The following is a 21800-nucleotide window of genomic DNA, read 5'->3' as shown; positions in this document are numbered from 1 at the left end:
CAAGTCAAAGTCTCCAATACCATGCCCTAATCCCCAATTCTTAACCCTTAATTTTCATTAATCTTAGGCAAAATCAGTGAAATAATGCCATAGGATCGATCATTAGGCTCAAAAATCTTACCTCCAAACGTTATCCCTTGAATCCCTCTTCAAAATCTCCCCAAAAGCTCCAAAACCGACTTGAAATGGTGAAGAACAACTCAAAAATCGCGAAAGAATCCTTTTATACCTTCTGGCCTAGGCTTTTCGCACCTGCGAACCATATCTCATTCCTGCGCAACCGTTTGTGCGGTCCGAGCACCGCTTATGCGGTCATCACTTAAGTGGCCAAAATCGCATCTGCGATGCACTGCCCGCACCTGCGCTATCGCAGGTGCGCTTCCCTTACCGCTTCTGCGGTTCCAGCTGGTCCTCCTCTTGGCCGCATCTGCGGCTCCCTCTACGCTTCTGCGAGCCCGCACCTGCGGTCCCCTAGCCGCAGGTGCGGTTATGACAACAAACTACAACTTCAGCTGCCATTTCTAATTTCCATTCTTTCCGTCAACCACCCGAAATCATCCCGAGGCCCCCGGGACCTCAACCAAAAGCATAAACACGTCACATACCACCATCCAAACTTATACCAATCTTCAAAACACCTCAAACAATATCGAATCAACCAAAACACATCGGATTCAAGCCTAAGTTTCCAAAATCTTCCGAATTACGCTTTTGATAAAAAAGTCTACCAAACCACGTCCGAATGACCTGAAATTTTTCACTCATCCCAAATGACACAACGGTCCTACTGCAACTCCCGGAATTCCATTCCGACCCCTATATCAAAATCTCACCTACCAATCGGAAAACGCTAACATTCCAATTTCGCCAATTCAAGCCTAAATCTACTCCGGACCTCCAAAACTCATTCCGATCATGCTCCTAAGTCTCAAATCACCTCTCGAAGCTTTTCGAACCATCGGAACTCACATCCGAGCCCTCTAACACATAAGTCAACATCCGATTGACTTTTCCAACTTAAGCTTCCTCAAAAGAGACTTAAGTGTCTCAAATCTTACCAAAACCTTTTCGAACTCGAGCCAACCAACTCTATCACACATAGAATCGATAAACAAAGCAATAAGAAGCAGAGATGGGGGAAACGAAATGGTAACTCAGGAAACGACCGGCCGAATCGTTACAAAGAATAAAAAAAAATTGGTGCTTTAGATGATTCAAATCAATTAGGAACCAAATACAATCGAACTATATATTTGAAAGGAAAAATTAATTACAATCACATAAAAGGTATGGAATTTGAAGAAAAAAGGGTATGGGGATTAACATAAAGATATTGCTTGAAATTACAAATTAGAATGCAAATACTATACGATTAATTTATAATGTGAATTCTGAAATATATAACCGATTATGTTTTATTTAATTTAGGAAAATATCCAAATATACTTCTGAAACTATGCAAGATGGTATAATTATACCTTTTTGTAATAGTTTAGTTAAAAAATACTCATAGCATTATGAGAAAAAAATATTTTTTTTTAATATTTGCTCTTGTTTCAAACCAAAATTTTGAGTCTCTAATTTGACCGAGTAGTACAAGAATTTTCACTTATCTAAACTTGACATAATCCCACGTTGAAACTAAAATTAATAGTACCCATTTCGCTATCTTTCACCCAAATTCTTACATATTACCAGACCCTTATTCAAAATCTGATGCACATTATATTCTGGTCTAGTACTATTTCCCTTCCATTTTATATGGTATTGTTCGAATTTCAAAAATTAAATGAGTATTTTTTTATTGTAATTTTTGATATGCCGTCTATTTTAAACTATTAACTACTGCGTTATAATATTTTTTCTTAATTTAATTTATGATTAAATTTGAGAAGTTTGACATTTAAATTCAAATAATATCATATAAATTGAAATATAGAAAGTTATATGTTTCGAATGATATGCGTTACATAAATTTTAAAAGTGGTTAAAAGTACAATTTATCTCAAGAACCAAGAAAACTATTAATGAGTCAAAAAAAGAAAACTAAAAAATGTCTGCAACCCGAAATAGGGCGCAAAACCCGTTAACCGCCAATGTCCGCACCGTGACTGAAATTAAGCAAATTAGGGCAAAACAAAGGAATATCCATTTCAATTTTCAAAATTTGCACAAAAGTAATCATCCAGATTGACACGTGTCCTCATCGTGTGCAGCAACAACTGATCCAAACCCTTTATTTACGTGCACAAAAAGAAGAAAAAGAAAACGAGAAATCTAACTTTGTCGTTTTTTTGCACAAAATACATCTCAATCTCACTTTACAGTAAAAAAAAAAAAAAACTAGATTTCCCCAAATCCAAAATCCATTCAAGACAAAAAAAGGTGTAGTAGTACATATATATATAGAATTTATTTACTTTTTTTCTTTTTCTTTTAGAAGTGTTAAATGAGTTAGTTGGTTTAAATAGCGTTCGTTTTGTGAAAATTGAGTTAGGTGGGAAAAACACACAGAAAAAATATGGCGAGCAAGAATGAAGTTGTGTCCGTTGAGCTTCCTGCTCCAGCTGGCTGGAAGAAGACGGTATGCTTTGTAATTTTTTCCTTTTCTTTATTATTTTTTTCAAGTTTTGTCTTATTTTTGTTAATTTTCTTTTTTGTGTTTGTTTAGCCTTGAAATTTTCTATGATTATGAAAAGGGTTTTGTCTAATTTCATGGGGCGCTTTGTGTTCTTGATGTTTTCTTCAGGTTTCAATGATTTTGTTAATTTTTGTTTGTTTAACCTCAGATTTCCCTTTTATTCTGAAAAGGGTTTTGGTTAATTTTGTGTGCTTATGTGGTATGTTGTGTTTTTTAGTGTTTCATTGGTTTTTCGACTTTTAATTTTGCAATTGTTTTGAAATGTGTTTTGATGGTATTGTATGTGATAGTTTTGTTTTCTTTAAGTTCCAATTGTTTTGCAGTTCTGTTTATGTCGTTAGCTTTGAATTTTGCAGTAGTTCTGAAATGGGTGTCGAGGTTATTGTTTGGTTTTGTGTGGTTCAGTAATTTTTCCGGATAACCAGATCCCAGAAGGCCACTGGTGCGCCCAATTTGAACTCGATAGATGATGGGCCCGCTCCTTTACTACCCGGCTTTTGTCTGTGGCAGGGTTCGAACTGGCCTAACCCACACATCATGCGCCACACTCTTAACACTAGAACAGAGCCCTGGGGCTGTGTGGTTAGGATTTCTGGGCTGTCTAGTCTTGTTAATGTAGATTTTCCACTCCACTTTTTATCTCAATTCTTGTCAAAATGGGAGATGGGATTTTCTTGATTTTGAGGTTTTCCTACTTTTGCGAGTTGTTTTAGAGGTTGAGGAGTTTTGCTTGTTCCTAACTTCGTGATTCAGTTGTATTCGCGGAAGTTTTTGGGTTGTGTGTATTAATTTGTCTGTCATAAGTAAAATTTCCTGTTTTGAAATTGTAAAGCTAGGTGCTGTTTAACTTAGGGCATATGCAGAATATCATCTATTACTGTTACGCAATTTAGTCCCTTGTGGTTTATTCTAGATACAGTCTTCTTCATGGGTTATGGTGATGAACTGGTAGGCCAGTTAGAGTTTTTAAGCTTGAGCTGACTAATAGTCTTATATCTTCTATTTACTAGTGCCGGGGTGGTGGTGGTGGGGGGTTGGTGGTGTTAAGGGAAGTAATCTAGCCTTTTAAACCGAAAAGAGGAAACGCCGAACTTTCCTCACATATTAGGCTTTGAAGCCATGGCTTCAATGCAGTCAAGTTTCTTAAGAGTGGCATCTGAATGCGTCAATACGATAATTAGGTATGAGTACGTCAATCTTAAGATTGGTTACTTATCCAATACGAGTTTGTGCAAGTATTAGGTATGAGTACGTTAATCATTTTGCTATAATTTTTAGTGTATTTTGAAGAAAGTTCCGAGTCCCTTGCTTCATCTCTATTTTATTCGATCTGATTGTTCAAAATTTGCTATGTTCAGCCTCTACCATCAACCTCCACCACCAAGAATTTTTGCACATCTAGTTGTGCTCCAGCGCGGCAGCGCCAAGATTAAAAACTCTTGAGGCAATTAGAGCTAAATTCAAGCTTGCCACTTACTTAGATTATGTGTGGGATGACCAACTCTATGATACATGCACCCAGATGTGTATGGTGTCCTCCATCGCATATATCTTCAACTTTTCACCCATGTTTAGTGTGATTTCAAATTTCAAGGACACTCCTCGAAGGAGGTGAGACGAAGAATCCACGTAACACAGGATCAACTTGGCTCAACTAGGACTAATTTCACCACAAGATGAATGCTGAGACCAAATCTCTTAATTATATCGAATGATAACTCGCAGTAGATTAAATTTTGGAAGTGGAATAATTTTCCCATTTGGAGAGAAAAAACTCTATTTTGCGGCTAACTGATCTCTTTTGATGGAAAGTGTTGCAGTAGAGGTGAAAAAATCCAGAGCATAATCACCAGGATGAGTTTGGTTCCTTTCCCGGTCAGTTCAGCTATAATACAATTTATGACGTAACCGTGCACTTGTACATTTTATTTAATCCCATCAACAACTTGGTATGAATGGAATTTTATTAACTTCCTTTTAAGCGAAATTTGGCTGCTATTTCATAATCTGGCAAATTCATTCTCCTGTTTGAATGAGATATTTTCCTTTTTGTTCGTTGTTCTGTCTTTTCTTTTCCCCTTCTAGTTGTACCATCAGTTATCACAGGACTGGGGGTGGAGGAGGACCATAGGAACGGGCTTAGATCTAAGCATGTAGTGAAGGGATATGCAAGGATTAGCTTCTACTCATTTCTTGATTTGTCAAGAGACCTTTTTCTTGGGATAAGTGATTTACTTGGCACATAGTGTCATAGTTTGTTGCTCTCTTTGTTGTTATTTTAGTAAAATAACAATGTTCATCTCTTTTTTTTTTTAACCTTCTAAAAAGCTTCTGAAATGGTGGACCTTAAGTTTCATATTGCAAGTCTCTAGTGAAGCTCTACTGGTGCCTTAAATGGGCTCATAGTGCTGCAAAATAGGATGGACTTTTAGCAGCATCGGCATTCAGTTCTGTGTTTGAGGGTTAAAAAGGTTTAAAATCATCTGGGACCAAGGATTCTGTAAACTCTTGCGAGCTTCCTGCCCTCACTCCGCCAAACCCACTCTCTTTCTTTCAAAACTGAAGGGAAAGAGAGCAGAAAAGAATAATGGAAAAAAGCCAACATCTCATGGTGTTTGCCCCACTCTTAAATCGTTAACGGAGGGGCTTCTAGTATGCCTGCCACCTGTGTTATGCAGCCCATTGATATAAACGAGGTGAGGATACAATTGGGTTAGGCATAAGCAGCTGAGGTCACCAAGAACATGCTTAAAAATGAGGTTTTTGGGGCCTATTACGATGGTTTGTCAGCTGGTCTTCTTAGCGAGCAGTCTATACAACAGGCCAACTAGTGTCATTTAGAATTCGGGCGAACATTGCTGTTGAGGCCAATGAAGGGAAGCTCTTAGCTCTCTACCAAAAGTCTCTGTTTGGCCTGATTGCTGGAGCATTTGGTGCGTGTACGGGTAGTCCAGCATATTTAGCCTCACCCTGCCCTTCCAGGGGTAGGGGTAAGGCTGTGCACATCTTACCCTCCCCTCCCCAGACCCCACTTGTGGGAAACTACTGGGTTTGTTGTTATTGTTGTTGTTACTCACATGCAAGCTGGTATTACCTTACGTGCAGGGTAGAGATGTAACTGCAGAAATGCATTTCATGCTCTCTCGTATTGTGGCTGATACCCTTTGGAAAGGTGATGTCCTATTGGCCTCATAGTAGTGATGGCTGTGCCCGGATGATAACTCTGAAGTGCCCGCTAAGCGAGGCGAATTGCTCAGCTTGTTTTGCACTGAGCATTTGGGCTTATGCGTGCCATAAGCAAGCCTTTGGCAACACTGCATAAGATCAGAATTGCATTTTGAAGCTGAAAACAATGCCTAATTGGTTGGAATTTTCAAAACCTGGATGAAAATTTGCTAATGGATGGGGAAAAAATGGTATTTTTAGAATCTTAAGATACTTCCTACTCCAAAAAGACTATTAACTTGAATGCTTGTAGGAATAAACCTAGTGTTAAATCTTCTCTCTCTCATTCATTCTATTTCCTTTTTAGAAAAAAAATCTCTCCTGGTTTTCTCTTTGTTCACTCTCGTCAGGAGAATTCTTATCTTTCTTTTATAGGCTTCTTTTTCACTCATCTGTAATCTATCCTACACGTTGCTGCACATTTACTTTCATCCATAGGATCTCAAGAAATAAATCATGCATGAGATCATTCTATGATTTCATTCTGTTAACAAGCTAACACCTGCAGTGCTTTTGTATACGTGATAGGTTGACTTTCCATTCGCTGTTACTTTAGCAAATTTACTTCTGTGGCTGTTTGGAATATTGGGGAACTCTGAATCTTTAATCCTCATCATTCCAGCACTGTACTTTCTTTGTGACATACTGACATGTGACTGGAGACTCTTGCCTCGTCACTTGAACTTTGTACTTTCCACTTCTGCGGATCCAGTGGTCATTGCACGGTATCTGATGTGTGATCTTTTGACCGAATATTAGATTCTTCTAGAGGGACATGAACAAAATCAATGTTAAACATAGTGTAGAAGTGCTAGGTCACTTTACATATTGCTCATGCATTATCAGTTTCAGGGGCCTGGCTTTGCAGAATGGAAACTGAACTGAAACCCTAATTCTTGTCCTTCTTTCTTTTTCTTTTTCATTTTTCCCTGGGGGAGAGCGGGTTTGACTCTGAACCAGTTTAGGTGATCTCAGAGAGTAAGTTTGCCTGCCGTTACTGCCATTGATCCATCATCAAAGTTGACTTAATTGAAGTCTTCCTCACCTTACTCCTGGTATGGTGACATGCATGCAGCTAACTGGCATCCATATTGATCTCTAAGGGCAGGATCTTATAAATATTTATTTGAGAAGGTAAGGCAATAATTAGCCTTGTAAATATTTTGTGCTCTCCTCTTGGCAACCTTCTTCCAAGTAGGGGATGGTGCAGTCAAACTTGAATTCAGTTAGAAAGTTGCTGTAGTTTGGTCACTTCTTTTTTCTTTTTTTTTTTGAAGTTCGGTCACTTCGAGAAGCATCCCGTATTCCGTCTCTAATTTATGTTGGTCACTTCTTCTAGATGTATTTGCAAGTTGCCTTATGTGTTATTTTTGGAGCTTTCTGGGGTTGTGTATGTCTAGCTACTTCTTGCACAGGCGATTAAGTCTCGTTGTTTTCCCGGGGAAAAACTTGATGAGCTTTTACCCCCTGCCTTAACCATTATTATTATCTTTTTGGGGATAGTTATATTTCTAAGATTGATCTGTTTCTTGGAGTTGGTTGCCTGAATTGCTTTTAATTTTCCACCTTCAAACTTCTATATTGGAATAAATTATCATCATTGTACCTCATATATCTTATAGAAATTAGTATTTGTTGTCTTATGCGACATTCATAAGTTCTTAGGCCTTGATGATCTAATCCAATCTAATACCTTGAGCTTTATGATGATGGCCGCACAAGAACTCCAATAACCAAATTTTTGGGGTACGATAGATATAATATGAGTCCAACTTATCTTTTAATCTTTTTTTTTGGTAAGTACTCCCCCCGTCTCACATTATTTGTCGTGTTTTTCTTTTACATACCCCTTAAGGAAATATTAAATAGGAGAGGTTTTTGACTGTTTCACCCTTATTTATGTCTTAAGATATAATCTCTCTTCATTTAATATTTACTCATAATTGAGGTATTTGTAGTCTTTAAGAACAATTAATATTAAGGGTAAAATTGGGAAAAAATAATTAATTTAGTCTTGAATTTCTAAAATGATAAATAATTTTGAGACAACTATTTTTGGAAACTATGACAGATAATTTGAGACGGAGGGAGTAAGCTTATCAAGAATATAACACCAGGTGGAACTGAAATCTATACATGTTTAAAAGGGCATCTGTGTTGTTAGGAATCAATAAAGTCCAACAAGGTCTCAAAATGATTTATATCTTTCATGTTACACTAAAGAGCTAAAGATTGCAGACATCAAAGTTTTATTCGGTTAAATGCTATCTGGAGGTCCTTTGCTTCCACACTGTCCATCCTATGTGCATTCGATCAGTACTCTGTACGACTTTGAGTTGCTTTTCTGTTTGCTGTCATGTCCGGCTGGAGGTGGCCTCATTTTATTTGCTTAGCAAGTTAGCATTGCCTGCTTTGAATGAGTGAGGTTTATGAACTTACAGCAAAACTTCCAAGCTAGGGATTAATGCTGCAACAGGGGATATAAGTTTTCCACTGTTTTATCACACTCATGACATCTATTGCAGGTCATGATATTCCCTTTCTTTGAAGCTTCTTTGAGTAAGACATGCTGTATACATAGCAATTTAAATGAAGAACATCACTTTTAAAGGTGCTTTGTTTTTCCATAAATTCTCCAAGGCTGTTAATCATTTTTTCCAGATTTTTCCAGAACGTATTAGCAAGATTTAAAAGAGATACAGCCATGCTTCTCTGCTTTCATAATCGGAGTTCTTGATGTGGGATAGCTCTCTAATGCCCTCCCGCTTGCCGAGAAACTGAACTACTCTATCTGCTTCCTGGTCATACAATTTTGTCCTGAATTTGACCTCCCATCTGTCACCTATCTTGGAATTATCGGTGTCAGTCTCATTTTCTGTAATAATGCAGTGTAGGTCAGGAAAACATCATTTAAAGAATGGATCTTACCACAATTTTATTTTCTTCCTATTGCGGACCTCTAGTTTTACTAGATTTTGAAATCCCCACCCCGTAGCATGTTGATATTCTTCCATAAAGCTACATCATCAGATGAATTATAGACTTGATACGCCATGGGCTGTCCATGCCATATTTAGTTTTGATTAACCTTTTCTATAAATCATCATTTATGTTCCGCATTAAATCTCCATTACCACTTAAATAACAGAGATTTATTGTGCAATTGACCACTTCCTTCTGTTTCTGTCAATAAACCATTTCACCAAATGGTACTTGCTTTTACTAGGGTTTCCTTCCAAGAAACTCAGCTCTTACACTATTGAGTTGTTTCCCAGTATAGTGTCAGTCTTTGACCAAGTATAGATACTATTCCTTCTAGGTAGTCTATCCTCTTCAAAATTTTCAAAATCCTTCTCTGATTAATTTCTCCTCGTCACTTCTTCCTAAAGCGAGCCCCAACCACACAGTAGGAAATTCTCCTACTCTACAGCCCAGAGGATAGCTGAAAGTGCTAGCTGATGAATGTTGCTTACCTTGATCTCTGGAAACAAGGATCTTTCAGCAAGATTTATATGCTACCCCAAAACAGCGTCAGCTAGACAACTCTTAGAAACCACAATTTTCCTTCTTATACCTCCTGAAAATTTATGTATCATCAGCATACGAGATGTGGGATGTTGTCACCTTGTTTCCCATATCATCCCTATCGGGAACTTGACAGAAGATATGCAGAATTTAATTCATTTAGTCCACCTATTAACAAAACCCAATGTCTGGTTCTGTAAAATTAGCAAAACCATACATTCACCTGACAGAAAAGGAAAGACCAATTAACATGGTCAATGCCTCTTTTAGGTCTAATTTACACATATTCTGCATCCTTCTGTCCCCATCTTGATCCAAATATTCTTGCAATGAATGAAGTATCAGCCAATGGTCTATCAGGAACAGCCTCTCCATCTACCTTCACAAGGTAGGGGTAAGGTCTGTGTACACACTTCCCTTCTCAGACCCCACTCGTGCGATTTCGCTGGGTATGTTGTTGAATGAAGTATCTGTGATTTGCCTTCCTTGTATGGAGGCATTTTCTTTTAATAAAGCTCTCTCTTATGAAGGCATTTTCAGAATCAGAGATCGATTTTGTACTGTCTCTATTCTCTCATTCAATGCCTTGGCTAAAATCTTCATATTTTTAAATGAGACTGAGGAAGTACTACATTTAATGTTGTACATTTATCTCTCCTTCTATCTTGCCCATTAATGATGATAGCACCACTTATTTCAATACGTGTATTGTTGACATTTCTAGAATATCTTCAACCCATTTATTTTACATTGCGCGATAATCTTATTAGTCTGTGTAAATCAACTTCATGAACTATGTGTGTGGGTGGCATCCTCTTGGTGACTTTCTTTGAATTTAGTTTACGTATACCGTATTTATGCAATTGAGGGTGAAGTTGTTATTCTTTTACTAGTTTATTGAACTATCTTATTATTTAGATTCAAATTAAATGTCATAGGTCCACTTAGATTGTGGAACAAAATAATGCTTCCTAAAAATAGTAACGAGCCCCCCCTCTAAATCTTCAAACATCTAAGCAAATGAAAACAGTAAACTGTCATTTCACTTGAACCTTTTTACTAGACAAACCATAGGAGATGCTAACTCTATGGTGCAATTTGTATGATGTCTGAGAGCAATGAAAAAGACCTAGTGGTTCCGTTGTCATTCTTGAGTATATTGTTAGGCAATTTATCAACTTGGTCAGAAGAAGTTCCACGACTATGTTTTTCCTTCCCCACCACCACCCTCTTTTCATAAAAATTTGACTCGCTTGAATGCTTATTTCATTGCTCATCTATTCAGATGGAAAGCATTTCAGCCAGCAGTTTTAGCGGAGCTGTCTCATTTTTAAAGTTTGTGTTTCTTCTCGTCTAGGTTATTGCTTTGGTTCGCGACCCCAATATTGTGAGCCTAGTGGTCAATGGAGTCTGCGTAAACCTTAGAGACCAGGGTTTAACTCCAAACAGAGACATAAACAATAAGTGATTTCTTCACATTTGACTATACCTTGGCGGGTAGAGTTACCCAGTACCTTAGCTAGAGGAAGGTAACACGCACCGGTGGAATAGTCGAGGTGCGCACAAGCTGCCTCGGATACCACCACTATCGATAAAGGAAAAAAAGTTATTGCTTTAGTTCTACGGTTTCCTAACAGATTCATTCTTCCTTTTGCCATTATCTACCATAGACAATAACATGTTATTGGAGATTCCAGGACGATTTTGGCTGGATTGCTGTGTCTATCAGTATATGTATATCGCTTCTATGCCTTCTGTATGTGCTAGTAGTCTGTAGGATTACTTCTTTTGGGAATTAAGTTGATAAATACAATTTGGAACTCTTCAGAATCCCATTTGATCAGGAAGAGAAAGATACTCCTGGGAAGCAGTTGCATCTGTTTTTTATTTTTTTACTGAGCTGTTACGGGGTTGTGCATGTTCCAAATTCTGTGCTAAAAACAGTTGGAAAATCCTGGTAAAAAAGCAGTTGGAACATGGTGGATATTAGTTGAGCCACAAAATTATATCTTAGTTGCTTATCAAAAGATCATCATTATGTACTGTCAGTTATGTCAGTTTGACACTTGTGTTTTCTCCTGATTTCCTTTTATGTTGTGAAGTAGCTTCTGTTCTCTCTGAACGTTGCCTTTTGATTTCCTTTTCCATCTTTCAAGTAGTTTCCTGTCTTTCTGAGCTTTTATTTTTTATTTCCTTTCCATGTTTACATTCCACTTTAGCAGCCAGCTCAAGAAAAGATGAATACAAAAGGAGAATGATGGCAATTCCCTTTAAATACTAATGGCCATATTTATTTTTTTCAGTTTCTGCCTAAGAAAGGAGGAGGGACTCCGAAGAAAAAAGAGATCGTATTTACTGCACCAACGGGGGAGGAGATCACTACAAAGAGACAGTTGGAGCAGTACCTGAAGTCACACCCTGGCAGTCCACCAATCATGGAGTTTGACTGGGGAGCTGGTGAAACTCCAAGAAGATCCTCAAGAATCAGTGGAAAGGCAAAGGCAGCTTCACCTTCAACAGAAAGTGAGACTCCAAAAAAGCGAAGCAGAAAATCTTCAGCTTCTAAGAAGGATGTGAAAGACAATGAAGTCCATGAAGAAACAGAAGCGGCAAAGGATGAAAAGGATGTTGACATGCAAGAAGCTGAAAAACATGAAAAGGATACTCTGTCTGTGGAAGCTGAGAAGGGGGTCGAACAGAAACAGGATGAGGGAAAAGATGAAAACAAGGATATGGAGAAAGATGTAGAGAAGAAAGATGAAGTCCAAACTACTGAGGAGGCTGCAGAGAAGCAAGATGAAATGCATTCTTCTGATGCTGTGAAGGAGAACCAAGCTGGAAAGGAGAGGGAAGATCGAACTGAAGATGGCAAATCGGAAGATGCTCCATCCAAAGTGGCTGACGTTGAGAAAGATGTCAAAATGGCGGATAATGCTGCGGAGAAGAAAGATGAAATGCATTCTTCTAATGTTGATGCTGTGAAGCAGAACCAAGCTGACAAGAAAAGTGAAGGCCAAACTGAAGATGGCAAAGCAGAAGAAGCAGCTGAGGGTGACAAAGATGTCAAAATGGCAGATAATTTTCAACACCCTGAAGATGTTGGAGAGGCATCGGTGGTGAAAGAGGCCCCTCTCGAGAAAGAACCTGAAGCTACTAAGGATGAGGAAGGGAAGGATGTACAAGTTCAAGAAAGTGTGGAACAGAAACAAACTGAGACAAAGAAAGAGGATCCAAAGCTGCTGCTTTTGAGAAAGATGTCAAAATGGCGGATAATGCTGCAGAGAAGAAAGATGAAATTCATTCTTCTAATGTTGATGCTGTGAAGGAGAACCAAGCTGACAAGAAAAGTGAAGGCCAAACTGAAGACGGCAAAGCAGAAGATGCTCCTGCCGAAGCAGCTGAGGGTGACAAAGATGTCAAAATGGCAGATAATTTTCAACATCCTGAAGATGTTGAAGAGGCATCGGTGGTGAAAGAGGCCCCTCTCGGGAAAGAAGCTGATGTTCCTGAAGCTACTAAGGATGAGGAAGGGAAGGATGTACAAGTTCAAGAAAGTGTGGAACAGAAACCTACTGAAACAAAGAAAGAGGATCTTAGTGCTGCTGAGGAAAAGAAGCATCAACCGGAACAAGAACAGAGAGATGAAAATGGTGCAGCAACAAAGAGCACTGGAGATGGAGATGCTTTGATGAACAGTGACATAAGCAAGAAGGTGGAGGAAGAAGTAACTGAAAACGGGAACGAGGCTGATGAGGCCAACCCTTGAGTATCGACATGGAGCAATTCTATGCCATCCACTTACTAGGCTCTCTCGTTCTCTCTCTGACCTTTTGCTCTTGTTTCTTTTCTTTAGTGACTCTAGTTTTTGTTTCTCAATGGTAGATACTCTGATTGTTCATGAGATATCTGTACGTAAAATCATAGATTTTAGGTCCTAAAAATTTGCAGCCTTGTCCTCTAGAAGGAATTATAGCCTAAAGAGATCTTTGTATCATTACTACCTTACATCATATATTAGACCTTCAGTGTGGAGGGAATTTGTAGGTTGCTTAGATCCCTGTAGCATGGTGTGACAGAACTCAGTAATGTACGCTTGTAATAAGTCCATGTTCAGTTGCTGTTGACTCTTAACAATTCATGTCGCTTGGTTTCTTCTTTAATGCAGGTTATGTAGCGAAGAGCTGCAGAAGTAGCGATTGTTTCATTTCCACCAACATAAAGATAGTGACTATCAAGATTTCCTTATTTGCCAAGAGTGCAGTAGGTGATGTGTGCGTTAGGCATACATTACGAGTTCGATCTCTGTCGTGAACAAAGGCATGATATGCAAGTTGAGAAGAGTGAAGGGGTAAACATATTATTCATCGAGCTTCGAACCGCGCAATTTTTGCACAAGTTGCAATAATGAAACCTCAAGTGTTGACACCATGCTTACCTAACCGCGAAAAGAAAATGTCCAATATTTCAAGACCACCTTCACAGAGCTCTTACATCGTTTCTCCTAAGATCCTCTTTTGTGTTCTTGAAATTGAAACAAATATCTCCTCAATATGCAGTAGCAATTATTTCCTAAAAGATTGTATAAGGCAAAACTAATTATTAATCCAGTCACTTATTTCCTGAGCTTATCAACAGTTGGTTTAAAGAAAATCAAAGGTGAAAAGATATGGAAAATTTGTTGGGACCAAATACTCTAATATTAGATACATGTAGGAGTTGGTTTTTCCTTAGTTTCATAGCCCTTTGAGTTGCTCAACCAAACCTGGTTAGGTTGTCCATTTCTCAAATGCATTGGCTGATGCTACAAACGCTGTTTTTGATCCTTCAATGTCATTCATTGTAACTGCATAAGACAAGCAGAGCAGGAAAAATAGTTGATTTGCTTAAAATATCATAAATGACTTCGAACAAGAACCTCGGGACATCCTAAAGAGGTGAACGTTAGAAGAATAGTAAAAGTAAGTGTTCAAGTACTCCTCAATATTTGAATTTGCTTAAGTTCAACTACTGCCATGACATTATTGTTATTTTTTTACTGCTAGACAATTGAAGTAAGTCCTAACAAAGACGGATTAAGGATTTCATGTAATGGATGTAGCTCTAATTTACAAATGCAAATTTAAAGTATTCTCAAAGTTTCTATTTACAAATAAACAGTTTGAGTTAAGATAATGAATACACGTGCACCCACTGCTTATATGTTCAAAGAACCTTCTTACATGGATAATTATGTTGTCATCCTAAGTGCAAGTTGTGAGATTTGAATCCTACATCAGAATTTGGACTCCAACGTAGGGTCACAATTCTTCATACATTCTAAGTCCACAATTCCACCTCTTAGTTTCAATTGTAACTCAAAACATTTTTCTTGAATTATGCCCATATGACAAAACCAAGTAGAGTTGTATTTTAGTCAATCTATTACCAAAAAAGAAAAAAATAGATCCAATTTTAGTGAATTATAAGGAGGAAATAAAGGTGATCCATAATCCATCTTGAATAAACATAAAATCCTATATAAACTAGTAACTTTTAATTTTTTTGATTATCAGGAGGCAAATTCATCAAGAAAACAAAATAAAAGTTCTTTTTGCTACATTTTTCCTTGGTAGAATAGCTTAAATGACAACTATACTTGTGCCACTTTGTCATGTCGGTCCCCAAATTTAATAATTTACCAATTGAACAATTACACTCCTTCAAATCGTGTATAATAAACGCTTATGACAAGAGGATGCAGTGCGTGTAATACAATCTCTTGCACGTTAACTGCCACGTCAAATAACAATGTGTAAATTCCATGTCACATGGTAGATTAAAAATAATTAAAATCAAAAATCAAAAAATAAAAATAAAATTCAAACATTAATCCCCTAACCCCCTCACTTGTTGATTTCTCTCTCTCCCCTCGTGTTCTTCCTCCTGCCCATCTCATTCTCTCTTGTTCTGCCTCCACTCCACTCCCCTTCCAATTCTTCACTTTTTATATTATAAAAATAAAATTAAAATGAATAAAGAAAAAAAGAAAACCGAGGTAATTTTTTTCCAGATCGAAAAGTGGGAGAAGAAGTTCGGTGGTCCATTTCCATGGCTGAAGACGTTAGATGGCGGAGAAGAAGTTCGGCGGACCATTTTTCGTCCAGCTTGAAAATTAATACCCGCTGCCCCTTTAGTATATTGATACCCGTTGCCCTTTTTAGTATATTTTTGACTTGTTCATGACACCATGGGTAAACAAAGATGGTTAAGGGAACTTCAAGGATCGGGTTATTTTTCTTTTTTTGAAGGGGGATGGGGAGAGTGGAGAAGAAGAAGAAGAAGAAGAAGAAGAAGCAATATAGAAGGAAAAGCAAACGAAAAGGTAAGAGGCAGGGGTGGTTGGGAGGGCGGAAGCGGAGAAGAAGCGTATATGGAGAAAAAAGGGAGGGGTGCGGGGTTTGTTGAAGAAGAAGCGTACGGTTTTTTTTTTCTTTTTTGACTTATTTTATGTTTATCTTTTTAATTTATTTTTTATCTTTATTTTAATGATTTTTTTCTTCTTATTTTAATTATTTCTTATTCAAAATATCATATTCATGCTCGTTGTCCGCGTGAACTATACTCGTATTGTCCAGCTCAACCATTTTGTTGCCACATGTGCTTGGTCAACGGTCAGAGGGGTTTAAAATATAAATTTTCATCAAGTTAAAGTGTCTGGATGAAACTTTATAGATTATAGGGATCAGAATGACAAAGTGACACAAGTACAAGTGTCTAAGAGGCTATTCTGCCTTTCTCCTTAGTAGAGGAGTTGATAATTCCTTGTCTATCAAGCCTCTTCTTTCTATCCTATTTCACCTTTTCCAACAACTCCTCGTCATCCTCAGCTTCTAAAATGACAACATTTGCATTAAAGCAACCTTTTTGACCAGCTACCGAAAGTAGCAAATTTGAAGTGAGGCTAATGGCAAACTTCTAAGGGCCTAGATTTTATCAAAATAAATTTGGATTTTATTTGGCAAACATATATTTGGTTATAAATTTTGCCTACATTTTGGCAAAATTCCAAATCCCAAAACCAGCTCAATAGCTGGTTTTGGGCCAAAATATTTACTAACACTAATAATATACATATATTTCCAAAATAAATTTGGGAAATATGTTTTGAAAACGGATGTCCAAACACATTTTCATCTTCAAACCAAACTTCACCCAAATCAAAATTTTCAAAACAAATTTGGGAATCTATGGTCAAACGCTAGCTAAATAGTTCTTATATACTTCTCTAGAAAAGGGTAATAGAGATTCCTAGGAATTTGGATCGTCTATTATATTAATGTATACCTTCTTTGTTACACAAATCGCAATATATAATGTGCTCAGGAAAATAAAACTTTATTTTTCGAGAGACTCAAATTATTTAGCTTAATGACACAAATAGTTGATTTTTTGACCTAGGTAGCAAAAGATTTTAGAAAAAAAGTCTCATGCTGGAATTTTGAAGCACGCTGGGCAGAACTTTAGAGCACGCAATAATTGTGGTGATCCTCAGGATTTTACCACAAAATCTTGATGGATCATCAGATTTTTTCAGTATTATGGTTAGAATTCTGGTGATAGTCAAATATTGTATGACAAAATCCTGACAATTACTATGATTGTTGTGTGCTTTAAAATTCTGCCCAACATACTTCAAAATTTTGATGATCAAGAAAATCCTGCCTAGCTGCTTCAAAAATTTGGCATGACTTATTTTCCAAAACTTCTATCATTGGGATTAAAATAGAAACAATGATTTAAAAAAGGTCCTCCAAAGGTGCAAAGAAATTTGGAGAAAATTAGGAATACGTATAGAAATTAAAATAATTATCTTGATCAACCCAATAAGAATTTTACTCATTATATAATTATAATAACTACTTATTTAAGCTAAAAGCTGAAAGTTGCAACCTATTTTGAACAGCCAAATGGGGCCCTGGGACAACTACATAGTTAAAGGGAAGAAATTAAAAAATAGCCAGATTAACAAGTGGTCATTCAAAAATAGTCACAGTTTTCAAAGTAATCGGAATTTAGCCACTTTTCATGTAAAGATAAATCTGAACGAAAACACTGTTCAAAATCCGGAAAAATACTCCAGCATAATATACTGGAGTTCCAGTACAAGTATACCGGTCCAGCATAATATACTGGAGTTTGGAGCACCAGTGCTCCAGTCTCCAGTATATTATACTGGAGCCAACAAAGTATACCAGTCCAACATAATATGCTGGAAGTTCATACACAGGTGCACCGAACTCCAGTATATTATGCTGGACCGGTCTCTGTTGCAGCAAAATAGTGGCTATTTTTCAATGACTTGGCAAACGCTGACTATTTTTGAATGACCAGTCCGAAAACTGACTAGACCGTGCTATTTTAACTTGTTAAAGTTGAAACACGCCCAAGAAGGCACCAAAACCACTAAAATCAATTTGAATGAATTTAAACTTTAGCTTCTAAAATTTATAAGTAATTGCAGCAAATTTTAATAATACCAATCCAAATTCAAACTTCAAACAACTATATTAAGCTTTTAATTCCCAAACCCAAGCTTCGAATAATTTTTTCTTCAATAATCAGCAACTAAATCTGGACTATAACTATGATTTAGCTTTGCACAATAACACCAAGATGATTCAACAAATAATAGTCGAAGTATACTATTATACTATAGTGTATACTATAACAGCATATTGTTGCTATATATTGCATATATTATAGTATACCATTATATTATATTGTATACTATTACAATATATTGTTGCAGTATAATCCTATAGTATGTGTTGGGTAACTATGTTATTCTTTAATTTTTCAGCTGAAAATTCAATCTCAATCACCTTAAATCAGCTTCAAATGCGATCAAATTTCAGTATAAATTTTCCAAAGGTACAATAAGTAATATTTTGTAACACCCATTTCGAATCAAACAAAAATCTTTAAAATAAATTTCAGATTCAAAAGCTTCAAACCCAATAATGGTGGGTTTTCAAATATACAGAAAAATTTAGATCCAGAAAGCTTACGCAAGGCACTATAAGCAATATTTATAATACCCACTTCAAATTAGACAACAGTTCTTCAAAATAACATTTTAGACCAGGAGCTTCAAGCTCAATAATGGTGGGTCTTCAAATACACACAAAAATCAAATATAAAAAACTTAATATATTAAGTAATCGCACGTGCTACTTACCGTAGAGAGAACAAATTGTTTGGAATTATCACATTATAATTGCTACTAAGTAAGCTTGCAAAATGAAGTTGGATGTTTTAACATTATGTACTTCAAATGTGAAGGCAAATATGCACCACAACATGAGCAAAGCTAGATTATAGGATTATTGAATGGTTTTATACTTCTTCACAAAGACAAAGCTATGGAGTTTAATGAAAAGGAAAAATGCACTGTTTGGTATGCTAGGTAAAACAAATTCAAGGGAAAAAGAGGAATGAGTAGCCGAGAAATAAATTTGGACCGAATAAGTAGAAGTTAAAATTAATTCCTAAATGGGTAGGGGTGTTCATAAAAATCCGAAAACCTGAACCAAACCAAAAACCAAACCAAACCGACCAAAAAAATCGATACTTTTTGGTTTGGTTTAGTTTAGTTTTGGTTTTGAAATTTAAAAACCGATCAAATTTGGTTTGGTTTTGGTTTTAATAAATAAAAAATCGAAATAAACCGAATATATGAGTAGCTATTTTAAATTTATTATTACACCTATAATATATATATGTATAATTTTATACAAAGTTTCAAAATTTTTATAGTAAATGTTAATCGATTGCACTTTTAGTACATGTCTTTACCTTTACATTCTAGTTTGATTGGTAGTTTTCTTTTGTTAATTGTAAGAATCTATTTCATGTTAAAAATAATATATTTTTAATTGAGTCCTTAAATTATTCATCACTATTTGATTTAATTATTATCAATATATCTTGGTAAATAATAGGTTTCTCAAAGGGCAATTGATTTGATAGTGTTACGTTGAAAATGTGGTCGCCGAAATATGTGATTGGTAATGTATGTCTTATATTTAAGAAAAAACTGACAAATAACCGAAAAAACTGAAACCCGACATAAACCGAATCAAGAAAAAATTGACTTAATTGGTTTGGTTTGGTTCTAATATTTGAAAAACCGACTTACTTGGTTTGGTTCTTTTTAGGGGAAAACAGATCCAAACCGAACCATGAACACCCCTATGAATGGGTAACTAATTGGGAATCTAAACAGAAATTCTTAAATAAGTCCCAACTTATCAACCTCTAGCCATTAATTATATACTTACCAAAACTAGCCAAGCACATATAAAAATTGAAAACCCAAATAATAAGGTTCTTTTTCTCCAAGAATTACACGCAAAGATCTCCTTCCATATTTTTAAGCGTGATCAACAACATTAGATGCAAGACGAAAATATAAATTTCATGGATGAGGTAGCAAATAAGATGATGAAATACAAAAAGATATATATAAAATTCCAACAATTGAAGCAAATAAGGACCTTTTTTAATTGGTATGGTTGAAATTCATTGAAAACATATAGATGAGTCAATATACAAAATTTAAGAAAGATCGGAGGGGACTTGGACTGATTTGGTATCAAAATTCATAGTTAAAATTGTTTACCCGCAAAATGGTACAATTAAATTTGTTGAGTGATTTATAGACAAGCAAATTGATTTGATTAGAAAAATGATAAAGAAATAAAATTAAAATTGAGATTTGGCAATTGAAATTGAAGAAGATGACAATCCTGACTCCGTACGTAATGTCTTCGAGGACAAAACTGAGAACAACAATAAAGTACAAATAAAGTTATTTTATTGAGAGAAAAAGTAGTAAAATATAGCCTTTTTGTATAGAACGTTTTGTGTCTCCGCAATGGCTGCTGAGCCTGCTATTTGTAGCTTTACCTAGGGAAACAAGTTCCTAGAATCAAGCTCCTCTTAAACGATAATAAAAGAGACATTGATGAACGCGTAACGGCATACCATGAATGCAAATATTCTCTGCAATTGTCACTTATTTGATGTTAGTAAATATTTCCTCAATGAATGCTATCCGACAAACCATTGATTGTCTCCTGCCGATTACGCTCCTTTCGAGATTTATCCGATATTTGATCGCATTCATTGTCGAAATTGGTTATTCCCTGACTATCCCTATGCCTATCTTCGGTTCCACGTATCATTTTACCATTAAGCCATTTGTTATAAATAGATTTTAATTTTACCCCATACAGATAGTCTCCTTACTTTCCGGTGACATGTCTTTGTATTACCGAGAAGTTGATGAAGATTCCTTCTTGGCGGGAAAGTTCCTGAACAATCTCTGAAGCTCAAAAGGATGCACGTCTTCTCGTATTTAATACCCCGAACACGTGTTGCCCTACGATTAGGCAATTAATTTTGCCAGTTTTCGAGGTAATCATAACCACGATTTTTTCCATCTATAACTTTCTTGCTACTCAATATTTTTACTTTTTTACTTTTACAACTTTCAAAACCCTTTCTTTCTCATTGCATCTGCTTAGGAATTTTTCCATCTTCTTCAACTCTCTCAGCAGAAGTTTTACTAACCTTGGTAATGACTTCTTTCACTGTTTTCTTTGGAAACACTGGTCTTCTCTTCAGTGGAGGCCCAAAGAATAATAAAGACAAGGAGGTCGAAGCCGATTCTAAACCTCCCACAGTTAGTACCATAATACCACATCATTTCAATACCGCCAACAACTTTCAAAAAATGGCTTCTTCTGCCTCTTCACAAACTTGGCCAGTTAGCAGGTATCATTTCTCTATTCGTCCTTTGAGTATCCCAACTGTGAAGGAGGACTGCAACTGTCCCAATCTTGAAATCATTTCCTCGGATATGATAAAGCGGGTTACCTTCTCCAAGGAGGGGTTTACGTATGTCTATACGTATCCCTTTACCTTGGGTCCATTTACGTATGTCTCTTCTGCCTCCGGCCACTGAGCCAATAAAAATTAACACTTCTCCTGCCACTGGTACTTCTTCACCTTCCACGCTATGGGTTCGCGCCCATCAACACCTGTTGCTCATTCGCCATTGGCAACAAATATATCTCCTCCATCGGTACCATCTGAGCAAGAAAGGGGTGATTCTCCTCCTCGGTCTCCCTACCACGGGAATTTAGGGCAAAATTATTCAACCCCTTTCCCCGATCCTCAAGGGAGAAGAAATGCCACTCTTTCGATTTCGAAATAGTGTCATCTTTTGTCCAAGCTAGTGGAGCTTGTGAACTATCTGAAGTCATTGGTTTCGGAGAAAGAGTGGAAGAAAATGCGCTCTCTTTCTAGGGATTGTTTAATGAATAATGCTATGCATAGCACGATGCAGGTATCATACTAATTTTCT

At 36.6% G+C, this 21800-nt stretch overlaps 1 protein-coding gene and 1 pseudogene across 1 annotated transcript; one reads left to right on the top strand and one right to left on the bottom strand.

The window, feature by feature from the left end:
• Nucleotides 1-2276: 2276 nt before the first annotated feature.
• On the top strand, nucleotides 2277-13522 carry LOC107802992 (uncharacterized). The gene is given in 4 exon segments (XM_016626584.2): nucleotides 2277-2385; nucleotides 2498-2584; nucleotides 11695-12660; nucleotides 12663-13522. Coding segments are annotated over 3 exon segments (1524 nt in total). The 5' UTR covers nucleotides 2277-2385; nucleotides 2498-2521; the 3' UTR covers nucleotides 13158-13522.
• A 602-nt stretch (nucleotides 13523-14124) lies between these two features.
• LOC107802990 (thylakoid lumenal 16.5 kDa protein, chloroplastic-like) lies at nucleotides 14125-20616 on the bottom strand (annotated as a pseudogene).
• Between the last annotated feature and the right edge of the window lie 1184 nt (nucleotides 20617-21800).

This window comes from Nicotiana tabacum, chromosome 18 (assembly GCF_000715075.1).
Source record: "Nicotiana tabacum cultivar K326 chromosome 18, ASM71507v2, whole genome shotgun sequence".
Lineage (NCBI taxonomy): Eukaryota > Viridiplantae > Streptophyta > Magnoliopsida > Solanales > Solanaceae > Nicotiana > Nicotiana tabacum.
This window is presented reverse-complemented; position numbering and strand designations above follow the sequence as displayed.